General features: G+C 39.7%; 1 protein-coding gene across 1 annotated transcript; it reads left to right on the top strand.

Annotated features, from left to right (window-relative positions):
• The first annotated feature begins 15418 nt into the window (after positions 1-15418).
• LOC140243507 (uncharacterized) lies at positions 15419-22281 on the top strand. Its single transcript, XM_072323178.1, has 3 exons — positions 15419-16271; positions 21664-21888; positions 22091-22281. The coding sequence occupies exons 1-3, from the start codon at positions 15419-15421 to the stop codon at positions 22279-22281; spliced, it is 1269 nt and encodes a 422-aa protein (XP_072179279.1).
• The last annotated feature ends 4381 nt before the right edge of the window (positions 22282-26662 follow it).

Here is a 26662-nt window from a genome sequence, read left to right on the forward strand (position 1 = left end):
TCACACAGCTGACTTGATCATCATCGGGACATAGGCTTATACATGTACCGATGGGTCTGTGTATTAAACAGTACTAGCCACCATTTATAATAATATATATTCTTCTCAATATATTCCGAGACTACCTGATACTAACGTAGTCAAAGTAACACCACTCTGAGCCAATACACTAATACACAGTCGAGCGTAAAACAGTACTTGTGTGTACTCATACTCATGCACAGTATACACCACCTTTCGCCCCCGCGTAATAATTCTGAAAAATACATGTTGTGTGACAGCACGGACGGACGGTAGCACCACCGCGCACACCCACAAGGTTACATAAAATGATTACTACTGATGTTTGAGATCTATAAGAGTGCCCAATGAAACAACTGATTGCTTAAAATTCATATTTATCGGATTCATACATAAAATCCAGATCAAATATCATTAAAGATCCGTAAGCCCATTACTATAGGCCTCGGGCCTTCCTCCCATACTATGCAAATGTACTATGTGCAGTACATGAATCACATTCTACATCTGCATGTGTGCAAAAGAATTTTGAATATCCAGACAATAGCAAAGAGATGAGAGCAAATGAATGATAACTTGTGGTCTCAGTACAGATTGTTGCGATAAGAATGTACACAAGACAATGGTGAGTCAGTCAGACACGAAGTGGTGCCTCCGGCACCACTTCGTGGCGGAGGCATAAAAATGCAGTGTCACAGAAAGACAATGCAAAGACGGGTTGAATGACTCGTATCCGAGTAAGATGCTGATTGGACAGAGTCACACTCATTACTTATTTTTAAATACTGCTTGAAAATAAGATAGACAAAAGTAATATACCCGGATAGCCGAAGTTATGATACGTGATGCTGAACAAAGCACGGATCACAATCGAGACTGAAAATCGCCAGTTAAAACATTCGAAACTGCTGCCAGCCTGTAGAATAGATTTAGAAAGGAAAATAAAGAACAAAACAACAACATCAACAAACGCAGACGGACACACATACACATACCCACACAAACCCAGAGACGTCCGACAAATTTAACAGTTGAAATGGCTTGGAGTTTCAGTGCTAACCTCAGTCAGTTTCCTTTCCCTTGCACGTCAGATCAAAGTATACACTCCTAATTATGGCCAACATGCATAGCTTGTACAATGTATATCCATCAGTATAGATAGTACTCAACTTGTGCATATAGGCCTATAAATATAATCACGTGTGCACGTCCGGTTGTAACAAAATGCTCGCTCTCATTGAGTATTTTTCCTCATTTTATTGAGTCTATTGGTCCGTTTACTCATATGTATGGGGGCATTCCCTATACAGACCGGGGTCTCACACATGTGCTATCCGAGGGTCCGACAGACCCGAATATCGGGGAGGCTCCGATAGTCCGATGGTATCTTTTCCTCATTTTCTGTATGTCATGAGTTGGTTTAAGAATTAAACAGTTGGTGTAAGAATTAAAATTAGGCCTATTCTCTTTCTTTGGAAGGCAGAAGTAGATTAACATTTTTTACAACGAAAAGGTTGTATAGAAGCTGTAAAACTGATAATAATGATGATGATAACAATGATAATAATAATAATAATAACAATAATAATAATAACAATAATAATAACATTTACTTGTCTACTTACAAATCTTCCCCCCCCCCCCCAAAAAAAAAAGTCTCCATGAGATTAAAATTAGTCCAGGCTTTGATTCAATAAGATGCATTCTTGCTCCGTCGGTATTACGACTGAGGTTCCAAGAATTGTAAAACTTGCTCCAGCCACCCATTTCCTTCACATAACTGGAGCCTAACAATATATAATATCACTATGTTATTACGGAAATCAACTTTCACCCCCACCTATATTACCCTTTGGGCATTCATTTATGAAAAGGCAGCACAAGGCGCCTGCCTACGTCTTTTTGGGCGGTGATTCGGCTCAGTTGATAGTACGTCTGCCTCTCAATCCAAATGACCCGGGTTCGATTCTCGAGTCCAGCTCCCGGTCGAGCTGAGCTAGCAATGTTGTGTGTAAGTATATCAAAACACTCCGTCCCTCGGATATGATTTAAGATAGAGGTCCCGTGTGTAAAAGAGTCACATTCATGCACGTTAAGCGATCCCGCTTCAGTCATTTATTGCAAAGAGCAAGCTGCATGACCCATGGAAAACCAGGCAGTGGAGCTGAATATGAGCTCTCAAGCCATCTTCTCAGACAGAACATGAAACAACCGGTGTGTCGGACCCTCACAAAGTACTTTATATCATCATACTGCTCCATGACTATGGTCTACACAACAAATTGATATGCGATGCTTTGATTTGATCACTGTCAAAAGTTATCGATCACTCTGTCCCATGCTCTCCGAAGAGGTTTATCAGTTTTATATCTCGAGTAGAGTTTGATGTAATGAGTATCTGCCCGAATTCTTGATGGAGCTACCATTTCGTTTGAAAGAACGTTATTCTGTCTTCAAGATGGAATTTAATGAATAGGTCGGGAAAAAAAGAAATGAGCTCACAGTGTTAATAATTATAATGTCATAAGGTCACGTGGTATAATCGTGCAAACTATATGGCCCGAATTCACGAATAGGCCATGCGACACTTGGCGCCCCATTAAAAAACAAAACAAAAACAAAAACAAAAACAAACTGTGGTCTTTGTCCATGGTCTAAACCATGGACACATTTGTACCACCTTCGTGAATTCGGGCCTATGTGATGATGCCATTCCTTCTTTATTTTTCTGTTGATTCATATGTATCAAACGAATATATTTTTTAGAATAAATTTGAAAAACAAATGCATCACAGCTTTCTAAAATATAATCATCTAAGAGTAACATTTTCAAGAAGTCCAGCCACTAGACATTTGACCAGAATGATTTTAATACTTTAGAATAATAAACAAAACAATTCTACACACATCACTGTCCTATGTACATGCAACTCTTTCATACTTATAGAAGAGTTGCATTTAATTTTCAAAGACCTGGAAAGTGTGTCATTTTGCTCTCATTCGCGCATCCTTCAAAACAAGGAAGTCTTGGTACTCAAACAATGGAAAAACAAAACAAAGCATGGCTCTGAAGTAGACAATACAACAACGGGTTCGTTCGTTTTATGCTACCTAGATTCGCTTTCAGTTTGACTGGTAAAGATGAGGCCTACGAGGCAAGTATAAGCGTGAGAGAAAAAAAATACATCCACCACCCCACTTCAGCGAGACGATGACTTGTAGTTGTGTTTTCATTGCTCAAATGAAAAGGAGCTGTTTTTTTTTTCTTGTCACATAGGCAGTATAGGCAGTACACAGATTTGTTGAGATAATACCAGTTCTCCGCTTCCGATCCACGCAGTTCGTGTGAAAGAAGAAAATGTACGTAGACGTATCTAAGACTTTTGATGAGGTGATATATACTCTCATTGCTTCTTGCCTTCCCCCGACGCTATAAACCGGACTACCATTGCGGGTCAACATCATTACAGCACGTGTCTTTCGTGAAACCTCGATGCCCTCTCTCAGTATAGCCAGCGCATTAATTCTAAAAATTCTAGCGGTAACTGTCAGCACTCATTACAGCGATATGATCTTCGTCACAGTCAATCTCCTCTTCTCCGTCATGACTGCGGGCTTAACTGCGGGAGAAGATTTGTCAGAGTGTTGCCTTCAAGACGGCAACAAGCGTTCTTGGAACTCTGGCCTCAGCTTTGACTGTTCCAAGCTGCAACTCAAGACCAGCGATCTGCGCGGCTTTTCCATCAGGCCTAACCCAGTGCCTCTGTCCGCCCATCTCAAGCACTGTAGTCAAGTCGTGGAGACGTCGTACGCCAATTTGAAAAATTTGATGCTTTCGAGCAATGGCATAGAAGGCATGGAGACTGGCTTTTTGCGCGGTCTCCCTGCTCTGACCAACTTGTTCCTCGATCACAATAGGATCCGGTACATCCAGCGAGACGCTCTCCGTGGCATGGCAAGTTTGAGGAGAGTCTTCCTTAACAACAATAAAATAGGTTCAAACAGCTTTACCAGGCACTGGGCGGGGAACGACTCCCTTATCCAGACAATCGACTTATCTTCAAATAACATAATTTTCCTGACGAAAGCGATGTTCGAGGGGCTTACTTCTCTCTCTAGTTTGTACCTGTGGGAAAATGAATTGAAATATCTTGAGTACGCCTGGGCTGCGGACCTGCATAGTCTACAACATCTTGACTTGTCATATAATGATATTTCGTCACTGAACAAGTCGACAGCTTTCGGTTCGGTGAAACAGCTTTTCCTGCAGTCCAACAGCATTCGCTACATAGAAGACGACTGGGGAGGAAACATCTCGCACCTCGAAAGAGTCGATCTCTCCTGCAACAACTTATCGCGAGTGTCAGCAAATACTTTCAGTAGTCTTACAGCACTGAAAGAACTTGATCTGCAGTGGAATGCTATTACAGAGATGGCGGTTGGTGCTTTTACTGGTTTGAATTCTCTTGAAAATCTAAAAGTAGCCTTCAACGGCATTGAAAACATGTCATTTGTTTTGCCACTTGCATCCAATCTATCAGTTCGCATCTGGATTGACGAACTACAGTTTGACGCCATGGAAAATCTCTCACGTCGGAATCTCTTGAATATGAACCACTTTGTGATCTTACGCGGAAATGAGAGGGAGAAAGCAGAAGTCACCAATATTCAGGGAAGTGATTTGACTCAGTGGATACTCTTGGCCCTTCTTTTAACTTGCGTGATTATACTTCTAGCTTTCATCTTTCATTGCGGAAGGTCCCTTCACAAAATGATCATTGAAATTAACGTTCGAGAAAAGCAGCGACAAACAAACGATGTGCTGTCGATGACCTTGGCGCCCACTTCCCTCCACATCAAATCCAACCTCACCGACCAAAGTGCCTCCGAGAGCAACCCCTGTATTTCCCAGTCAGCACATATGGACTTCAGTGGTAGGCGTCCAACTCCGCCCACATCGGACTCAGCGCAAAGCCAGCGTGTTCCATCCATCGTTACACCACGATCCCCACGCCCTGAAGCAGTAGATGACTTGCCCTTGTTTGCTGATGAGTCCCCTGTGAGCATGCAGGAGAGACGACCCCTGTCGAGATTCGACTCCTTCAAACCACACCTCGAGCTGATGCACTCTCGTGTGAGGAGAAGTCTCTCACAAGGTGACGAGAAAGATGTGATTTACGAAGTCATTCCAGACTTCGATAACGTCTCAAGGTCTTCACCCATGGAGGCTGTGAACACAGGCCATCACGCGATTATTGATAATGCAGACTACGTAAATATCACCGGAAGACATTGGTCGAGCAAAGCGGGTCGTCTCCGTGGAGAAGGAAAATTGTTTAGACCTATGATAAGCGGAGAATCTGTCAGATATACAAACCTTGTCCGGTGGGGGAGCAATCCGTCGTGTCTGGACGCCCCTCGGCAGCAGAAACCCACCCCCATAGATTTCTTGTACAACCGCTCAGGATTTAACCCCAAAGCATCGGAGCACTACAATAGGTACCCTCCAAGCGTGACGACTGCCATGTCGCATTATGTAAATCTCACGCGCACCAGAGGTGGAAACACATCCGGGTACTACCCTCGTGCGCAAAACATGTGGAGTGTTTACCTCAGTAGGAGGGATAACAACATTTGTGATCAACCCCTGCCTGATTTTCCTGCAGGAAGTGTCATGAGTCCTGGTCTCTCTGACTCTACAAACCAGGCTGAAAATATGGACGCGGTATCCCTCATCTCTGGGCAGAGCGAAGAGACGGTATCCCTCTCCTTACGTTTGTCAAACGTCAGCCTAGACTCATGTGCCAATGCTTGCATGGATTCAGAAGAAAAAATGAACACCAAGAGTTGTGTGTAAAATGTATTAGATGCATACATTCAGAAGTCACCCGAGTTCCAATTTATTTTGTGGAATATGCAATACGTATGAAACTGCAATATTGTAACTCAAATCAGTTTCATCATCCTTATTATGCTTAGGACTAAATACGTGATTAAAGTGTAGTGTTTACGAAATTGCATACATTTTATAGTTCTTATAGCAGAATCCTTTCATGGAGTGACAGTGAACAATCGCTTCTCATGTAATGCTACGTTTACAAGGTGATCCCAGAGGCCACTGCTGACGGCACACCCATTTGCCCTGTACAGATTAACCCTCTGCCTGCCATTAATTTCCTGCCAGCAGGTTTCTATGTGAAACTTTTGAACATTCGATTCATCGATCCAGAATGGGTTAATAGTGGGTCGTGAGATTTTCTCAATTATTTTTCTTCGCATTCAAGTTACATTAGGTCACGATAAGATTTCTCACTGTCTGTGACGGTATCCGCCAAGGACCAAGAGCCTTGTCCTGGGGGAAAGGTGACTGTCGTGGCCGCCGGGAACATGGTATGTAAACGTATTATTACCAACTGTCATCCTAATAGATATATGTAACTTAAGCCGCCATGATAATATGAACATCACCTAATACTATACCAATCATGTCCATTTCGGATAATATAGACATTCTCCTTCAGTTATGCGAGATATTTATATTACAATGAATTAGTTTATGAATGACGTGAGGACTACTAGGATTTGCAAGTAGCAGCATCAAAGGTAGTGATATTGCAAATAGAAGCAGTGCTAGCAATGATTTCCAACATAAAACCTTATATGAAAATAACAATCTGTATTGTTGTAATAATGTAAATACAAATAAATGTGTGACAGATAATGTAACTGACGATGAAGATGACATGAATGCAACTTTATTTAAAGCTGAATGTCAAAGGAAACATGGGTCATGCTGTACTTGCGTGATTTAAAGCCTTATATTCTTATACGAGTATCGTCTATCGCGTCACTCCACTGTGACAGTGAAAGAGAATCTTGTCGCTCTGCTGCGTATATTTTTGTTTCGAGCAGAAAAAAATGAAGAATCGTATACAATTTTTGGGGTTATCCCACGAGACCGACACCCACGAGTCATACGGTCCACGAGACCGACATCAAAAATAGGTCCATGAGTCATACAGCCCATGAGTTATACGGCTCACGAGTCATACAGCCCATGAGTTCGACACTACGCACAAAAGGCTCACGAGACCGACACTAAGCAAAGAAAGCCCACGAGACCGACACTACACAATTAAGGCTCACGAGACTGACAGTACGCAAAAGAGGCTCACGAGAACGACACTAGGCAAAGAAGGCTCACGAGACCGACAGGATGAATAGCGCCATCTACATGTCAATTACCTGTACAGGGTGTTCCATGAAGGGGAAAATTACATACTAGCGGGTGCAATTTCGTCACGCTATCGAGCGAGAGATTGTAACTAACTGAACATCACCATCTACATAATGATTATCAACGACATCAAGTAACTATGTATTTCTACACGTTTGGCTTTTAAAGGGCATTTCCGTCACGCTACGGGGAGCGACATTGTTACCAATTCATCTCTCTTATAAATAAAATTGTCCTCTTCATAGAACCCCCCCCCAAAAAAAAAAAAAAAAATGTATGAGGGTAAGAACATTGTATGGTTTGATTTTAGATGAAATCGTGCTATTTATAATAGGCTGTCCCAATTTCTAGATAGACCGTGGACAGGATGTAAGTTTTTTTTCGTTTTTTTCGCCCTTTTCTCTCTCGCTTCACTAGTTAATTATTTCGTATTAGATATCCTATCCTCCTGCTTATACCCGCTTGCTTGGAGTTCAACTTGTATTTTTTTTTCTGTTACTATAATGTATGATATTTCAAAGGATGAAAACGTTTTATATCGCAGCGATTCATCTCGATTTGTGGCTTGTATTTGTGAAATTATTCTCCTCAAAACGGTACATTTTCATGAAATAATAGCTGTTTTTAAGGATGCATATTCTTTTTCCGAATCCTTCATGGTACCTTGATAGACGATTATATCATTCTCTGTGAATTTGAACTTAATCAGCACCTTTGCAGATGACTACTCCGCTTTTATATCATGTAAAGCAATTATGCACTGCAACATACACCATTTTGTGAAATATTTTCTTGTAAACCTCATTTCACACCTGGGTATTATTCTAGTTGGTTGATCTGAATGTCCATATCATTATAATTTTTTTTTTTCCAAGCAGCTGTATACCGGTATATGTTTTGCGGAAAAGGAAACGAGGGCGTTTTGGCATTTTGATTTAATTTGATTTGATTTATTCATTCTCCGTATGGCATCATTTACAATTTTTTTTTCGACATAATCAAACATAATAATATACAAACATGAAACTCATTAGAGCTAGTTTCAACAATTTCAACAATTTTGATTACAAAATCGACGTGTACATTTGAGACACAATTACAATACATGTGTTATGAATTACCATACAGAACGGTCGCCAATAATAAGCTATAAGCTTGACCCTTTGGCAACCGATGATACAATACGTTATGCAATAAAAGAAGGGGGTCCAACATGATGCTCATGGGTAAGGGGGATAATAGGAGAGACAGAAAGAGCGAGAGGATGATAGAAACCTTCCGATACCAGGCTTGCCAGATCAAACTCACAATAAATACATACAGGTGTACATGATTATAGATTACAGTGATGTATTCACATTTCACGCACAAATAGACATGATACAGTGTTGCTATTGTCGAATAAAGGTTACATTGAATTAAGAATAGAAGAGAAGTAAAAACAACAACGAAGTATACACAGTTCAGCGCCCTACCAGGGCGTATAGAAGAGTATATCTTGCCCGACATAACAAGAATAATAGACATCAGAGACAAAGACGTATATGTGGGAGGAGTGCGGAATGAGCACAGGCAGGTGCGTCCCGTATGTGCACAGTCTCAAGAACAAACTATAAAAGCCAGGGATAAAGAATGAATTTTCGAACTTAATGTTGAAACATCTCATGGACTTTCACTGAATTTTGTTTATTTGTTCACAATCACTCAAACACGCAAACACAATAAAAGATCCTGAACAGTTCAGGGGATGAGGGAGGGCAATTGACGGGGTAATCCCTTAGTAACTCTGCTTTCCCATCTCTCATACCTTCCATATACCATTAATTATCTGGACACGCTATACAATTAATTGGTCTATAGGTGGCGCTGTTCATCCTGTCGGTCTCGTGGGCCTTCTTTGTCTAGTTTCGGTCTCGTGAGCCTCTTTTGCCTATTGTCGGTCTCGTGAGCCTTTTAAGCGTAGTGTCGGTCTCGTGGGCTTTGTTTGCATAGTGTCGGTCTCGTGAGCCTTTTGTGTGTAGTGTCGAACTCATGGGCTGTACAACTCGAATGGGCTTATTTTACTTAATGTCGAACTCGTGGGCTTACTCAGTGTCGAACTCGCGGGCTGTATAACTAGTGGGCTGTATGACTTGTGAGCTGTATGACTCGTGGGCTGTATGACTTGTGAGCTGTATGACTTGTGGGCTGTATGACTCGTGGGTGTCGGTCTCGTGACGTGCACCATTTTTTTTTTTTTTTTTTTTTTTGCGTGTGAATTTCCGAATGTGCCAATTACGTGAACATAATTTCCTCCTCATACAACAACCGCGAGCCTCTATTTCAATAGAACATGCGGTTAGATGACATCATGTATTAAGTATATCGACAAGTTTTCATTAATGTGGATTTACAATCATCTTAATGGGGGAAAAGTATTTGTTAAGCGTTTAAATCAGCTCTTTTAAATAAAGTGTAATGCTTCTCATTAAGAAAGGAAGTGTTGGTTTTTAGAGAAAACAAATCATTGTATTATTTTTGCGAATACAACACAGTGCTATTACTAATGTTCTTTGGAGAATATCAGGTGGAAATGTAAAGAGAGGAAAACAAGGTAACAAGAGAATGTTTACTTTTCTTTGAACATCATTGTTGAACATTTTCAATACTTAGCCAAATGAGACGAATGTCAGTTAGGCGTTCAATTATTTTGCACACACACACACACACACACGCACACACAATGATGGAATGGTTATTACAAATGTACTTCTTTTCATGAATAGTTTTTCTACCTAACAAACCAAGATGACTGGACATGGAAAATGAGCATTGCTTTGTGATTTCGGAGGCAATCATAATGACATTATTATCGACATTTGTTTGTTTGTGTGTATGTGTGTGTGTGTGTGTGTGTGTATGTGGATATGTGTGGGTGGTGTATGTATTTCTTTAGCCTTTCCTTTGTTTTAAGGCAAATTTAGCCTAATTTGTTAGTTCAGTAAGAAGTAAATGCTTATGAAGAGGCTGTAAATGACAAATCCTGCTTTTAAGCAGTCTCCTCAAATTCCAATAATTTCTAATGTTACTGATAAAAGTCACATGATGCACTCCACTTCACATTATTTCCTTCATTTCAGTGTTAGTACTGATTTTGTGTAATACATGTAGGATGTGTTACTGCAATAATTGCTAAAAAAATGAAACCTTAGAACTGGGAAACGATATGATATAGCGTATGGACATATTGTGGTTTACGCAGATTGCACGAGAAAACATTAATTGGCCTGGAAAAGGCTTTACATATAGGAAATGTACTATTACTGCTGAATGAATTTGTCCTTTGTGTTTAAATGAAAGAGGCATGGTTTTGTTTGGGGTTTCTTTCTAGGAAACCAAAATATGTCTGTAAAGTGAATGCCCTAGAGGTAAGATGATGGTGAGATTGTGAAATATGCTGATCTGAGCACTGTCCTCTTTCGATTTTATTTCTTGACGGTTTGAGGCCATAAGATGGGTCTATTTTCAATCCAGTTTAATTCAATAATACATGTACTTAATTTCTAACGATTAATACAAAACATCCACTTATTGATTCATATATCTTTTCATATTTTCATAAGCCATATAAGTTAGGTGATCAGACAGCGATCTTTCATTTCAGGGTTAGCTAACTTCAAGGATAAGCTATGCTCAACACAGTTAGCTAACTCTGAAATTAAGGATCACCGTCTGAATGTAACTATGATTTCCGATATGGATTGTGAAATTTGCAGAGTATGATACCTTACACTTCAAAGAACGCTTCTATTAAAGCGAAATAGTACGGAGTGTATGCTGTTGGCATTGAAGTGAAACTGCACGTCAGTGATCCTCATTGACATGGCCCCAATAGTATATTAATCTTTAGAGGAAGCAGTGTCGTGATACCACACGTCACAGAATGACATTTATTGACTGTCCACACTGACAGTTACGACAGGTTGGGGCTTTGATTGTACGTATACAACACAATATGTGTCAGGCGTACGTGTGTGTGTGTGTTTCTGTGTAGAATTACTGTCTATTTATGTGTGTATTTTGTGCAAATAATTAGATATTGATTATTTTGATCGAGTTGATCAAGGTGGATTTCTGTACTATGACATTGATGTAGAATCTTATATAATTTTTGCATAAAATACTTTTCTGCATATTAAAAAAGAAATGTGATTTTAAATTTCATTTCATTTATTCACTTAAGCACGGAACATTCAATCCGGAGACTGTTCTTCCGCAGGTCCATGAGGATAAAATACAGCAAATCTACATGTATGTATATTAGAAATGAGAAACAAAACTCATATATAACAAAAAAAAGAAGAAGAGAAAACAGACGAACATGGTGATGAAACTACGTCACACGTCTAGGAAGAAGCAAACATGATCAATCAAAGATAGTCATATACAATTACAATACAAGCACATCTCCATAGTTTAAAATGAAAGATACGAAAACAAAGGAGAGTTCAGGGGAGAGAGAGAGAGAGGGGGGGGGGACGAGACATGAACATGGAGAGAGAGAGACAGACAGACAGACAGACAAAGACAGAAAAAGAGAAGAGAGAGGTGATAGGGAGAGAGAAGTACATGAAAAAAAAAAACGAGGAAAGTTCTATCAATAAACATTTTCGCTCAAGTGCATTCTTAAAGCGTATAAACGTTGGAATTTTGTTTTAATTCCAATGTGTTGATCAAGAATTTGTCAAACTTCTATGTTTAAAACAAAGACAGCAAAAATACAAGCACAAGATGGAATATAGCTGCTAAGTTTTGTTTATATTCGTTTAATTGTGAATATGATGCTGATATCGAATGAAATTCAAATTCAAAACATCATAAAGAAGTGTGTGTGTGTGTGTGTGTGTGGGTGCGTGTGTATGTGTGTGTGTTTGTTTCTATGTGGGTTAATCTGAAAGTCAAACAAGTAAATAAAAACAATAAATGACCTCTCAAGCCATTCCATTTGTAGCATGACAGACAATTTCACTAATTATTTTGACCTGAAATATTTTTCACTTTTATAGTCAGTATACACAGATAATTATGATTTCACCATTAACATTAATTAATACACTTTGTTATCCCTAAACTGCCATGTACTTGCCCTGTCACTTTAATAGCACATGCAATCAACCTTGCTTCCTAACTCATTTAATTGTTTACGGATATTGCAATGCAGTAATACAATTAAACACAGCTATAAGCAATAAACCCGACTATGAGCATATTACAATAATGATTATGTGTGCTGATCATGAGCATATGTATAGCCTACAAACAAGGCGTGTACATGCATTACATTTGTATTATCCCATCAAATTCTGATAATTCTATGCTTAGAAATATGAAATTAGTTTGGACGCATTTGAGCAATATAGGCCGATCGCTGTAATGTATACAGATTTTGTGCATGCCGTGTTTACAAAGAGAACTTGTCGGAGACTTGTCCTGCCTAGCAACAACTAAGCGGATAACTGCCTATATGGAACTTAATGTGAGGAAGCAGGTGAATGAAAAGTGATGTTACTAGACTGTAGGAAAAGAAACATCCAGAAATTGTAATACATTACACGAAACAAACAGTCCCCAGAAGAAGTAGTTCCTACGTGCCTTTGACATCTGTTTCTTTATTCGGTTCGGCAGCATCGAGTACATCTGATCCACAAATATCTGTTAAACTGTTGTGATATTATGTCAGATGTCCGAAATATTGCAAATGACACAAAACCTGACAGCGACCCATCATAGCGCTTCATACAAATCAGAGATCATTCTTCAGAAGAGTTTATTTCTGGTTCTGTAAAGGGCATCACGATACTAGGTGTTACAAAAAACAAAACAAAAACAAATCCCGCTTTTGACATGTTTGATTCTTAATAAACACCTCAAAAAAGTTGTGCAATTCAAGTTTGAGAGGTAATATATCTGTTGTTGCTTCATCATCATACGTGAATGTGGTATCACTAGAAAGCTTGATTATTCCTCTTTACTAAAGCCATGTTCAGACGTATTTCTAGTCGGAGCTAAATTTTATTGCGCAGCAATTAAAATTAAAATTTATACTTATCTTACCACGACCCTGCGTCCACACGACGGTGGTGGTAAGAAACTCCGACCGATTTACCACGGCCTTCGCAGGGATCACCGTGGAGGAGGGTCGGTGTAACTTCCGGAAGTGGTAGCGCCGCGCACGTCGACCATACGATTGTTTTTTACCAGCGGCATTTGTCTTCTCCATTCTTGTTGATGGAAATTTCTGCATGAGCACTAGCTTCTTCGTCGCGATCGACTAGGTTAGAATTGCACTACACGCGCACGTGTACTAGCAAAATGTCAACATTGCGGTTTGACCCCGGAAGTTTTACCTAGGTCGTAAGGTATGTAAGTTCATAGATACTCCGAGGGAGTGTCCGCACGAACAATTTACTCCGACCGGCTAGTCGTGGTAGCGAGATACTCCTGAGAAAACTTCTTGTTCTTGTGTAAAGTTTAAAGGGGATGGCTAGTAACTGATCTGAGGAAATCAGTGGGAATGCTGGGGGATGATTGTTCTAATTCTTGTGGGATTCATTTAAGAGTACATTATATATCTATTGGTGTGTGAAAATTATTTGATTCAGAATGGTCTCATATTCAAGTAATATGCAGTTCAATGCCCCGTCACTGTATAGGCATGCTAACCTGGAAACATTAAACTGCACATTCATACTTGAATATGGGACCATTCTGAAGCGAATAATTTTCACACAACAATAGATATATAACTATGTTGAGGGGAGTATATTATTCCCCTTGCTTTCAGAAAGCTGTTAGTGAAGTACTCTTTCATTACGCTAGTAAAGTGGAAACATGTTGAATTTCCTCTATATTTTCTTAATATCGTTGTCCACAAATGATGGCATAAGCTCAAGTAGTCCATTATCCAGTGGTTCCAGCACCAACATTTTTAAAATCCATAACTCTTACATCTATTGTCCGATTTTCCTCAAACTTTCACTAATGTGCTCTACAAGTGTTGCTGCTTTCACTCAATCCATATTTCTCTTTGGGTTTTGGTTTTCGTTAATCATATACAGAGGGTTCACATTTGACCAAAACTTCAACTTAGTCATGAATTTAATGTAAGTGATTCAGGTTTTCATATTCAAATCACCTCCAACTAAACTGTACACTATTCAGCTATCACTCATATCAATGACAGTGTTATCTCATATATAATTTTGAACTAAATTTGTTAAGGATCAAAAGTGGGATTTTTTTTTGGGTAACATCTAGTATTTAAATATGCTTGATCTGAAGACACTTCATATAATAATGTGTCTCGGTATTGTTAGAAATCGTTGCTGTTATAGATTCATATACTATAGTCGGAAACTTTTTTGGTTCAATAGACTGTGAACTACAAGTTACCGGCAGAATTTAGAAATAACTTGCCTATTTAACAAACATGTTAGATAGGACGTAAATCTTCGAATACTTTTTGTATTCTTGTTTATTTATTTCAATTTTACATTTTCTTTTTGTTTTGAAAGGGGTTTGGGGAGAGGTGGCAGTATCAAATTTGATTTGCAATATTCTAAGTTGTTGATTTCTTCCACATCTTTTGTGTGAGTAGAACATTGTCATTGTCACTGTCCACATACCATGACCCACTCCCACACTCACACCCACTCACATAACTGCCAGGAAACGATACGGAACAGACGAGTGTGGATCTTCCTCTCTGCAATCCGGCATTTCAATAATCATTCAGCATGTAGTCAATGTGGAAACCCTTCTACAACGGAGCATGGCCTTTCCCATTTCTCGGTGCTATAGACAATTCCATACAGGATTGAATCGACGGGTATTTCCAACATTATCTCGACGCATTCCATCCTATTAGCAAATGTGGTATACATCCTTTTATTTGCGCATGCAATAAAGCGCTACCCATTTTGTATGTTCGTTGAGTAGGGGAGAGAGCACAACTGCTATAAATCCCAAACAATTCGGTGGTAGCCGAGAGTGCGTTTGTGTCAACGATTTCTTGTGTTAATGAAAGACGTCTTAGCAGCCATCTCCACAAGTTTTGATCATAACGATCTATCAGTCTGAAGCCAGGTCTGTCAACGTATTGGAAATAATAGTATCTACAATATGGCGGCTTACCAGGACGCGATAGCTCATCAGCTTGAATGTCCCGTATGCATTGAAACATTCAAAGAAGCAAAGGACCTGTCATGTGGACACACATTTTGCAAAAAGTGCATAGCTGCTTTAGCTGATGGTAGATGTAGGATTGTTTGCCCAGAATGTCGCCAAGTGACGTTCATCGAAAGAAATTTAGGGATATCCACGCTAAAGTCGAACATCTTGGCTAATAGGATGGTCGAGGCACTGAAAAATAAGTATGCCACCACTGATCACAGAGGTAGGCCTACAAAGGAGACAGGACCAGTTTGCCAGAAGCATCAACCCAATCTCATGAAGTATTTTTGCGAAAAATGCCAGGAACTCATCTGCAGCGAGTGCTCGATGGAAAATCACTACAGCCACAGTGTCACGCCAGCGAAGACAGTTGTCTTAACCAAGGCAATGCAACGGATTCTTGACAACAGTGATGAAACCAAGCAGATGATCCAAGATCTGCAACAGAAATACCCTTCAGGACGCTCTCTCCTGGAATCATCTATTACTGACAGCAAGAGCAAATTCGACGAGTCGTTCAGCTCACTTGCGGTCCTACAGCACGAATTCGACGGTAAATTACGGAAAGTGAAGACAGAGGAACTGGCTAAATTTTCTAAATCTCACCAGCGAGGAAAGGAAATATTAGCTCGTGGCAATGAGGTGGAAATCATCACAAACTTTCAGCAGTGGTCAGAAGAGATGAAGGGCAATGACCTACGGGAGTCTATTATCCCGAGTTTAGGAAGCGAGTTCAGAGCTATTGAAGACACTGCTCGCATTTGCCTTTATCACCTCAGAAAGATTGAAGCAAGGTTAACAGGTAAGATGAAAAACAAGGTAACATAACAACATGTGCACTTTGAAATACTTTTCAAGTTTTAATGACTGCGTGACTACATTTTCAGTCATCCTTACAGCTCGCTTGACGGACAGCCCAAGAACACCACCTCAATAGTAAAAATACTAGGTGTTTCAAAAACATTTCCCACTTTTGATGATTAATAGTTCAAAAGCTATTCATCTGATAAAACTGTCATTGATATGAGTAATAGCTGAATAGTGTACAATTTTGTTTGAGGTGATTTGAATGTAAAAGCATAAATCAGTTTCATTAAATCTAAGATTGATTTTGAAGTAAGGTTTCAGATTTTGGTGAAATTTTAACCCTCTGTACAAAAAACGAACTTCGCACAGGAACCAATAATGTGTATGTGAGTGTGTGCCGACAATGGCCCTGAACAATGGACAAGCCTGAACCATCCGTTGACTAGGCGTCAGTCTCGCACTCTCAGGCACGTGAATGCTTAATCCAGGGAGGTGTTACAGAGATTGAGCGGCAACTCTTCGTAATTCATGCAAACACAGGTTTGGGTTCAAGGCGTTACAATGGGATGTCTAGCATTTTACTACGCTTTGAAGTCATGCTCGGCACCGCTCTAGTTGCAAGACGAAGTTCGGAGACGAAGAACGCATTTCACCTTTCGTTGAATTACAAGCTTGATTTCACGGCAAAATTTTAAATGAAATACTCGAATTGATTTAGAACAGTTTAGGAAAGAATTCAATATTATAAACATGTATTTCTAGTTTCTTCGTAATTCGCAAATCGAAATGAAATGAAAATTAGGCCCTCTTAAAAACACAATATTTTCTATAATGCTCACATTTCCGCATGTTAATTTTCTATGTTTTGATAAGGGATATTTTGATCTTTCAAATAAAGTACTGCGCTAAAGCGTGTTCCAGCGTGTTTTTAAGCTATTTGCTGTTAAAATTGTGAGTTTTACACTGCATTTGAATTCGCTGCTCCAATTCAAGGTACACAAATTCATTGTTGCCATCACATTGAAAGAGAGAGCGAATTGCAGTAGGAGCAAGTATTTCTAGATGTGAGAGCGCTAGTCCCGATTATTGATGCCCTCTTTTGTCAAAGCACATGGGTAACACCTGTAGTTGAACGCATAACTTCTCGGCGGTGCCGCGCATGACTTCAAAGGAGAGCAGTAGTTGTCTCTCCTTCTCTAGCACCTTCCTGGTATAGGCTCAAAAACTCGCCAACTGGTCGCCGAGCAGGCTGATTTGGGGGTTGTGACTATAGCCTTAGTATAACACTTATGAGAAGATGTTTAGTGAAAACACGTGGAGCTTTCTTATTGTGACATCAGACTTTGATGAAATTACTTCCACTCTCTTTATTTTGATTTAATCTAATTCTTATCTAACTCATGTGGGGCTCACACACGTAATCACGTTAAAAGTTTTTTTTTTTTGAAAAACATACGATTTCGATTATATATATATATATATATATATATATATATATATATATATAATATTTCGATCATACAATTTATGTGATCCAATCATTTATGGAAGGTTGAAATACCATTGGTAAAACATGATTAATGATGATACTTCGTCAGACGTAAACAAAGTAAAATAGTCTTACATGGTCGTTTAAGAAGAGACCAACATCAAAAGGGACAGTACAGCATAGAATGGTAAGACACCAAACCCCATTTTGAGGAATTGAGGTCATGGATTTTTTTCCATGTTTATTCCATTAGTACATAATACTTTAGTTGTTGAAAGGCAATAATCAATTGACCACAATCAATGACATGACAGAATATTTGCAATTTATTCTACAGTCTTAAAAAAGACGGCTTCCTTATTTGGCAAAATGTTTAACAATGTATGGTGGGTTGCCTGTTTAGGGAGAGGGGATTAAATGAAAGTTCATCTGCCAAACGGGGTACATTGAGCAGTGTTTCGTATTTAAGGGACATTTTTTAAAGGCAGAAAATTTATACCTGCGACAAGGGTGCCGAGTCTTGAATTTTGGCATTGACATGGGTCCTGTTTCATAAAACTTGTCATCAGTGACAACTGCCACATTTCTATGACAAATTTGCTCTCAGCCAATCAGATGCATGAATTTCAGTAGCTTGTCACATCTATGACAACTTGTCACTGATGACAAGTTTTATGAAACGGGCCCCAGATATAGGTGCTTTCGGAGCATATGCGTACTCTAAATCCTACTGAGTTTGCGTGTTGGGGAGGGAGGGGGAGGGGGACTCTCAGTCGAACGACACGATAAACCCAATTTTCCTCCTTCAGGTCCTTTAAAAGTGTTCGGCAATCTGACCAACATTCTCTTCAAGAGTTTGGTGGCGATTCACCACGATTTATTTCGCCAATTCGTCTAACATCACAACGGCTCAACTCATTTGGTCTACTATCAATTTCGTCTAATGCTCATATTTAATCCTCACTTGGTCTAATACCCGGTTTGGCTAGTTATTATTTTGTCTAATGACCTGACGGTATAATTGTCACGTGAAATTTTTCCAACTTCGTCTAATATAATTTAGTCTATTGTCAGTTCGTCTAAATTCCATTTAGTCTGTTCATCATCAATTTTGGTCAATGAAACATTTTCATTTGGTCCCCTCTTCTATATTTCACTAGGTCTATAATAGACAGTTAGTGTCCTCCCAATCCGTCTAATTTCCGGTTAGTCGACTAGGCATTTCGTCCAAGAAGCATTTCTTCTAGTCACCGTTTAGTCTAATTTTCATTTGGTGCAAGTTCCAATAGGGCCACTCTCTTTTCGTCTACAGACAAGATGAAAATAAGGCCTATCACAAAATATTTATAATATTACCAACTTAATTACCAGCTTGATTGAAATACATTTCATGTGAGGTATATGCAACCAAATTGTGATTTCTTCTGTATATTCTACAAGTACCTGTGTATTATTTGCCCCCGCGTCTAAATTGAGGATAGTTTCAGCGCAATCGTGTAATCACGGAATCTATGGAATCATGCAGAGTCAATGAGCTTCAAACAAAAGAGTGAAACAGCTGTCAGTTAAAGGGATGGTACAGTTCTGGCTGAGACCCAGGTTTCTAACATTTTTCGGTGAGATAATGAGAAACCTCTTATGAAATATGAAAGAGCATGTAATTTTATGAGGAATTCAACGTTTATTTGATGAAAATTGGTTTTGAAATGGCTGAGATATCCAAAAAAAGAGCAATTCTAATGAAGTGTGGGACCCACACTTTATTACGATCGCTTTGTTTTACTTTGTTTTTGAATGTTTCAGTCATTCCAAACCCGATTTTCATCAAATCAACTTTGAATTCCTCTTAAAATGGTAAGTTCTGTACTACATCATAAATGTTTTCTTGGTATCTCGCAAAAAGTTAAAAGCCCAATTCTCATCTCCACCAATACTGTTCCATCCCTTTAATACCAGTCTGACAATTCAGGCCTAAATCTCGAAGAGTGATATAAGAACAAAATAATACTTGTTCCAGTATGTCACCTGGGCGTAAATCCGGGGGAGGGGGATGGGGATATATCCCCCCCCCCCCAAACGGAGGAGGGGGATGGCCTGTACAATCATCCCCCTGAAATTTGAACAAAAAAAAAATGGAGGAAGCAGAAATGTGATTGTATCAATGTTGGCACATTGCATGACGTTCGTACGCTTGCCTTGAGGTAACATAGCTGAACAGTACTAGTATTTACTAGTACTAGGATAGTGTATACATCATTTTATCAAGCGCTCGCTCGCGAAGAAAGTAATATCGACATAAGGTATAGTCCAGACGTTGACAACGTCAAATAGTACAGGCCTACAAACATGCTACCACGCGACCATCTGCAAATTATGTACAGATATATAATTGAACCCCCTCAATTTCCTGAATCATTCCTGAAACGATGACTCTGATGACTCAGTCAGGATACATCTATGGGCATACCCAGGGGCATCGATTCTATCTCGTGGGGGGGGGGGGGGGGGGGGAAGGGGCAAAGGGGCATTTGTCCCGCACCTATACGGAAATGTTTTGGGGAAGACAAATCATATGTCCCAAAGCAATACCCGAGATGAGGACAAATCTCGAACTTTCTTTGTGAAAAATTGCCCAAATACCGCCAGAACGATGCCCCAGATCGCTGGATTGCAATCATGAACATGAACCAGCTCCACTGCTGGGTCCCTTTCGATAGACTTTGTACACTTTTGAGATTGACGTATTTCCTAACATTTTATCAAAGAGTGTGCAGCAGATCGTTCACTAAAAAAGAAAAAAAACCCTTTAAATATTTCACCATAACATGATTTTTGATTTTTTTTCCAGATTACATCATAAATATGTTTACGAGATATTTTCATCTGAATTCTAAAACTGCAAAAGTACCCTCGTATGCAGGGCGTCGATCCTGGAGGACGGGCGGCGCGGACGGGGGGGGGGGGGGCGATCGCATATGATTCCCAAAAGGAGGAAAACTTTCTTGCGCTTTTGATAGAAAACTTTCCAAATATCTTATCCAATCTGGGCACCAGATTGCAGAATTTCAAATCTGAGGGGAGGGGAGGGGATACCCTCTCCCGCCCCTCCCCCTTTCGGTCCCTTTCCTTATTTCTTTTTAGATTGACAGATTTCCAAATGTTTCATCTTGAGTGTGTACCAGGTCTGTCACTTCAGTTACGGTACAAAATAAACAAAACAAAACAAAAAACCACGAAAGATCCACCGCGGGTGGGAGTGGATATCTTCTTTCAATCAATCCTTTCCCCGCTTGGTTTCCCATCAAAAACTGTAGTATACTTTGGAGATTGACAGCTTTCCGAATTCCATCAAAACTTTTGATATGTATTATTTTGTATTATAAGAATCCTGGAAGACTTTATGGAATGAAAAAATCTATCTATGTTGTAATGCGAGTTTACAACGTTTTCATTCAGTCTGAATATGTGCGCCTGCTGGGTTGGTATAGCTGTAGGAGGAGGTATCCCCCTCCACCACAAGGGAGCTTTTGCGATTATAAAAATCAAATTCATCACTCCGGTGCAAAATTTGGGTAACACATGGAATATTCAATATGAAAAAAGTAAAAACAAAAAAGCAAACTAATATCCAGGGACATAACATAGCCGTAACATATTTTCATATTTTCACATATCTTTCAGATATGGATCAATCCACATCCCAGTCATGTGGAAAGCAGACCCGCCAACCTCCAAAGAGACCGGTATGGCGACAAGTGAGAAAATAATATCTATGGAGGTGCACCCCAAGCTTTATCGAGTCAATCGACATCCCCGTCAAGTGGGGAGCAGACCCGCCAACCTCCAAAGAGACCGGTAATGCCACAATTGAGAAATATCTATGGAGGTGCACCCCAAGCTTTATCGAGTCAATCGACATCTCCGTCAAATGGGGAGCAGACCCGCCAACCTCCAAAGAGACCGGTAAGGCCACAATTGAGAAATATCTATGGAGGTGCACCCCAAGCTTTATCGAGTCAATCGACATCCCCGTCAAGTGGGGAGCAGACTCGCCTATCTACAAAGAGACCCGTAAGGCCACAATTGAGAAATATCTATGGAGGTGCACCCCAGGCTTTATCGAGTTAATCGACATCCCCGTCATGTGAGGAGCAGACTCGCCTATCTACAAAGAGACCCGTACTGCAACAATTGAGAAATATCGATGGAGATACACCCAAAGCTTTATCGAATCAATCGACGTCCCCGTCGGGGAGCAGATTCACCTATCGGCAAAGTGACCCGTACGGCAACAATTGAGAAATAACGATGGAGGTACACCCAAGCTTCATCAAGTCAATCGACGTCCCTGTCGAGTGGGGAGCAGACCCGCCCTTCTACAACGAAACCACCGAAAAGTGCATCAGGTAGCACAGTATCCACGCAAACTGCTGTGAAACTCGTAGGTGAGATTTATACGAACAGACTGTTCATGCGCAGGAAAGCTGCTTTGGCTGAGCATTCCGAATCCAACTAGTCGTAGCATCAATCAACGAAGCCATTCTTATCCAGTAAGGATCACAGCTCGCACAGACACCATGTCAATGAATCAGGGTTGAGAGTCAGTTCTACCAACTCCATTGTATCGTCCCTGGCCACTACCCCTATGTCAAAACGTTTACAAAAATAATGTCTTCTTGCAAAATTATACAGCGAAGCTGATTTTGTCTTTTTTTAGGGGGGAGGGGGATGTCAGGTCAAAAGATATGATACTCTAGCTGAATATGTGTTGAAGCTTGGACTTTGTCATGGAGAAAAATTTCAACCCGCAATTAGCTTACCGATGACCGGTGCAAATATGAACGAAATGCTTCTTAGCTCTGTCTGCTGTAAAGCTGCATAAAGGCTGTTGGAGTATGGCTTCTGGCCGCAAACAAAATTGAGCTCTGGTTAAACTGTATAATTGCCGAAGGTAGGCGGCCCCTGGCCGCAAACGAAATTGAGCTCCGGTTATTATCGTGCCAATTGGAGCCTGGGTGTGGCAGGTGGATTTCCTATTAATTGACATGCAAAAAAAGTAAACTGATTTCAGTCCTCGATGGCATGGCTCGCATAACATTGACACCTGTCTTAGCACTTTTTCTCTTCTCTCTCTCTTTCTTTCTCGCTCACTCACTCTCACTCTTTTTCTCGTTATCCCTACACATAAATATGAATATCTAGTCGAATGACTGATATAGATAACATACATGAAACAGCGTAGAAATGCATTTTCATTGTGACAGTACGTATAGATTGAATTTCAATGCAACGTTCAAGATTCGGTAATTTTGGATAGCATGGCTTGATGATATGACAACCTGCGTGTGCCGTAGTATAATATGTGACCGTGCATCACAAAACCAACAAAAAGTCGCACGCACTGATTTTGTGAGAGGACTGAAAAAAGGTGAAATGGGTTAACCCAAGCAATTTTCAGTTTTCCATAAATTTCTAATAGAGCGAGTCTTCGTCTATATTGTGAGAAAGTTTTGGATCATAAAACGAACAGGAAATTTTGTTTTGAACAGATTTTCTCGAACACTTTCTGGTAGAATCGTGTTATTATAGGTGTGTCTTATAGAGTCCCCTTTTTACTACTTAGAAACCCTGTCCATATTGTTCACTTTCAACTGTAATACCTTCAGAAAAGACAAGGCTCTGCTTTTAAAGTTGGCATTGATCATCTACAAAATGTTTTATAAAGCATGCTCAGTATTATCTAAATCTGATAATCCCTTCATTGTTGTTGCTCCGTTAGTTTACTTACTGTTTTTCGTTTCGTTCATGGCACAGCTATAGCACGGCTTGGTAAAGATTAAGCACTTAAATAGACCCTGTACTTCAGAGTCTATTTTCTGAGTTAACACTTTCCATAAGAGTGTGTGCTTTTTCCCAACATTAAGTTAGGTTAGAAAAGTCAATTTGAATCGATTTATACACCATTTTAAAGCTTAAGGTCTGCTCTTTCAGAAATCGATCTCAACTAAAATCCATGTTTGGCGACTTTTTGTTGGTTTTGCGATGCGGGGTCACTTATGCAACAATGGCAGACTAGAGGATTTATTCAGTTCACTCAAAGGACGCTAATGCGATCTTACTAGCACGGCCCTCGACAATTCCAGACTAGTTAAGGCACTCAACATGCAGAAAATCGCTTAAAGAGGAAATCCAGTTCAAATGTAAATTAGTCTGATAAAAAACTAGAAATGTCGCTATGGCGACTGGTATGCCTCCGCCATAATGCATGATTCTCCTAATAGGTATAATTGGTACATGTGGACAATGTGTGATTATATTTTCACAAAATTAGCAAAATGTTAAAATGACAAGTTTGACACAAATGTGATGAATGCTCACCTTCCTTGACCTAGGTTTAATTGGATAAATAGGAGAGCATGTATTTGGGATTTACGGACTTTAACTTGACTTTGACCCATTCATACGTTTATGCATTGAGAAATTTTCAAGGTATGGAGAAAAAGTGCAATTTCTGTATTGAATAGTAAATTGTTACCATTTTCATCTGGCCTTTGACCCTAAAATTCATAATCTAATCACTGTCATTTTCATTTTTTTTTCATTCATTTATTTTTATTTCCAACAAAAACATATAAATATATTACACAAATTGAATACAGTACGTGTACTTACATAAATTTCATTATACAAAGTAAAGGATAAGTTTACAGAAAACTTGTAAGTATACGAAAATGTTGGAAATGGGGAGGAATGCTAAAAAGCAGAAGCAGGCAGAAGATGCATAAAGCAGGCAGGCAGAAGATGCATAAATATGTAGTACGTTTCAAGATAACTTGAGCCACTTCCTAGATATGGAGGAAAAACTTAGTTCAGCACTTTCACTTGATCTTTGACCTTTTGACCTTTGAGGCAAAAACAAAAGAAAAAAAAACTTCGAAGAGAATCTCTATTAGGTTAAACATGCATACACCTAGTGTAAAAAAAAAATAATAATCCTGCTGGTATTGCATAAACATGAGGGAAATATTCAGTAAAATTCTAAAGTGTTGCCCTTGACCTTTGACCCCTGACCTTTGACCCCATGAACCATAAATTCTCTAGATAATCACTGCCAGTCAGTACATGTATATTCCATGAAGAGACCTTGAACAATTTCCAAGATACAGAGAAAAAAGGTGAAGTTTTAATATTTTTACTTGACCTTTTGACCTTTGACCTTTGACCTCATGACTCAAACTTTCACCAGAGAATCTTAATTGAGTAATACATGTATACACTAAGTTTCAAGAAAATATCTTCAGGCATTGCATAGATATGATGGAAATTGTAAAATCTTATGTATTTGACCTTGACCTTTTGACTTTTGACCTTGAGCATGTGCACCCAATAGTTGATAGGCACAACTTCACCCCCTAATACACATACATGCCAAGTTTCATTAGGATACCTCAAAAGGTTTTGATAGTTACCTTGTCCACAAAATTCATTACGGACGGACGGAAGGACGGACGGACGGAAGGACGGACGGACGGACGGACGGACGGACGGACGGACGGACGGACGGACAACCCGAAAACATAATGCCTCCGGCACCACTTCGTGGCGGAGGCATTAAAAAATATGATGAGTTCAACCGTAAAAGTTTGTTTGAAATCGGAGGAAAAATAAGGAAGTTATGACATTTTTAATTTTCGTTGAATTCTGCAAAACAATTTTTGTACAATTGACATGATATGCAAATGAGTGAGCTAACCATGTTATACCCTCACTATTTTCCAATTTTTACAAATTTCCATTGAGTGTACCAAGAAAAAAAATGACCAAAAGTCAATGTGTCTGTCATTGAAGTCTGAAACATGATGATATTCCTGGTTGAATAACTTCAGAATAGTGATCAGGTATATGAAACAAGGATTTAACCATGGCAGCCCCGTTTCAGACCACCCTGGAAAAACGGGATGGACGTGAAATGACCTGATGAGACGGGAATGCTAAGCGTGGCAGCCCGTGATTGCCGTGGATGCCGTATCCGATTTTTTAACTGTCAGAAATATTTGCCACGGCAATCCCGATGCTAATGAGGAATTTTGTATCCCGTGATAACGCAAGGAAACACGGCGTCACGTAATATACCGTAACAAAACTTGGAGGCTGTCCACAGCGGGACGTGACAGAAAATATTGATATTCTAGCTTGATCACACGCCGTGAGAACAGCGAGGACTGGAATGAGTAAAACTAGAATTAGGCTCATCTACCCACGGTGCATGGTGTAAACGCAGCTTAAAGAATTTGATTAAGTAATTTTGTTCATGTCGAAATGTTTATGCATGTTTAATCATAAATACGAAGAAAATGTATCTGCCTTTATGGGGGGGGGGGTAGAAAAAGTACACTGTGGTGAAGGAACGGCATAATCATGTAAAGAAAGAAAAAAAATGGTTATTGCATGAAAAATGTATCTTATTGTACAAACCCTGCATGGAGCCAAACAATAATTATTAGCAACGCCTAACAACATGAATACAACCCTTGTCAGTCAGTGTATTACAAATGACAGACTAAGAACGTTTTTCTCACTTTTTTGTTGTTGTTAAAGAAATGCCATGATAATAATATTAATCGACGGGGTCATCCCACCAAACCGACATCAAAAATAGGTCCATGAGTCATACAACCCATGATTTCGACACTACGCACAAAAGACTCACGAGACCGATACTAAAGCAAAGAAAGCCCTAGAGACCGACACTACACAATAAAGGCTCAAGAGACCGACAGTACGCAAAAGAGGCTCACCAGATTGACACCATGCAAAGAAAGCCCACGAGACGTACTCTAAACAATAGAGGCTCACAAGACGGGCATTAGGCAAAGAAAGCCCACGAGACCGACGCC

Source organism: Diadema setosum, chromosome 20, assembly GCF_964275005.1.
Source record: "Diadema setosum chromosome 20, eeDiaSeto1, whole genome shotgun sequence".
NCBI lineage: Eukaryota > Metazoa > Echinodermata > Echinoidea > Diadematoida > Diadematidae > Diadema > Diadema setosum.

Coding starts and splice junctions, on each gene's coding strand:
- LOC140243507 (XM_072323178.1), top strand. CDS start 15,419: ATGGCGGCTTACCAGGACGCGATAGCTCATCAGCTTGAATGTCCCGTA. Junction 16,272..21,663: donor GATTGAAGCAAGGTTAACAG/GTAAGATGAAAA, acceptor GTGCACCCCAAG/CTTTATCGAGTCAATCGACA. Junction 21,889..22,090: donor TGCACCCCAGGCTTTATCGA/GTTAATCGACAT, acceptor GGTACACCCAAG/CTTCATCAAGTCAATCGACG.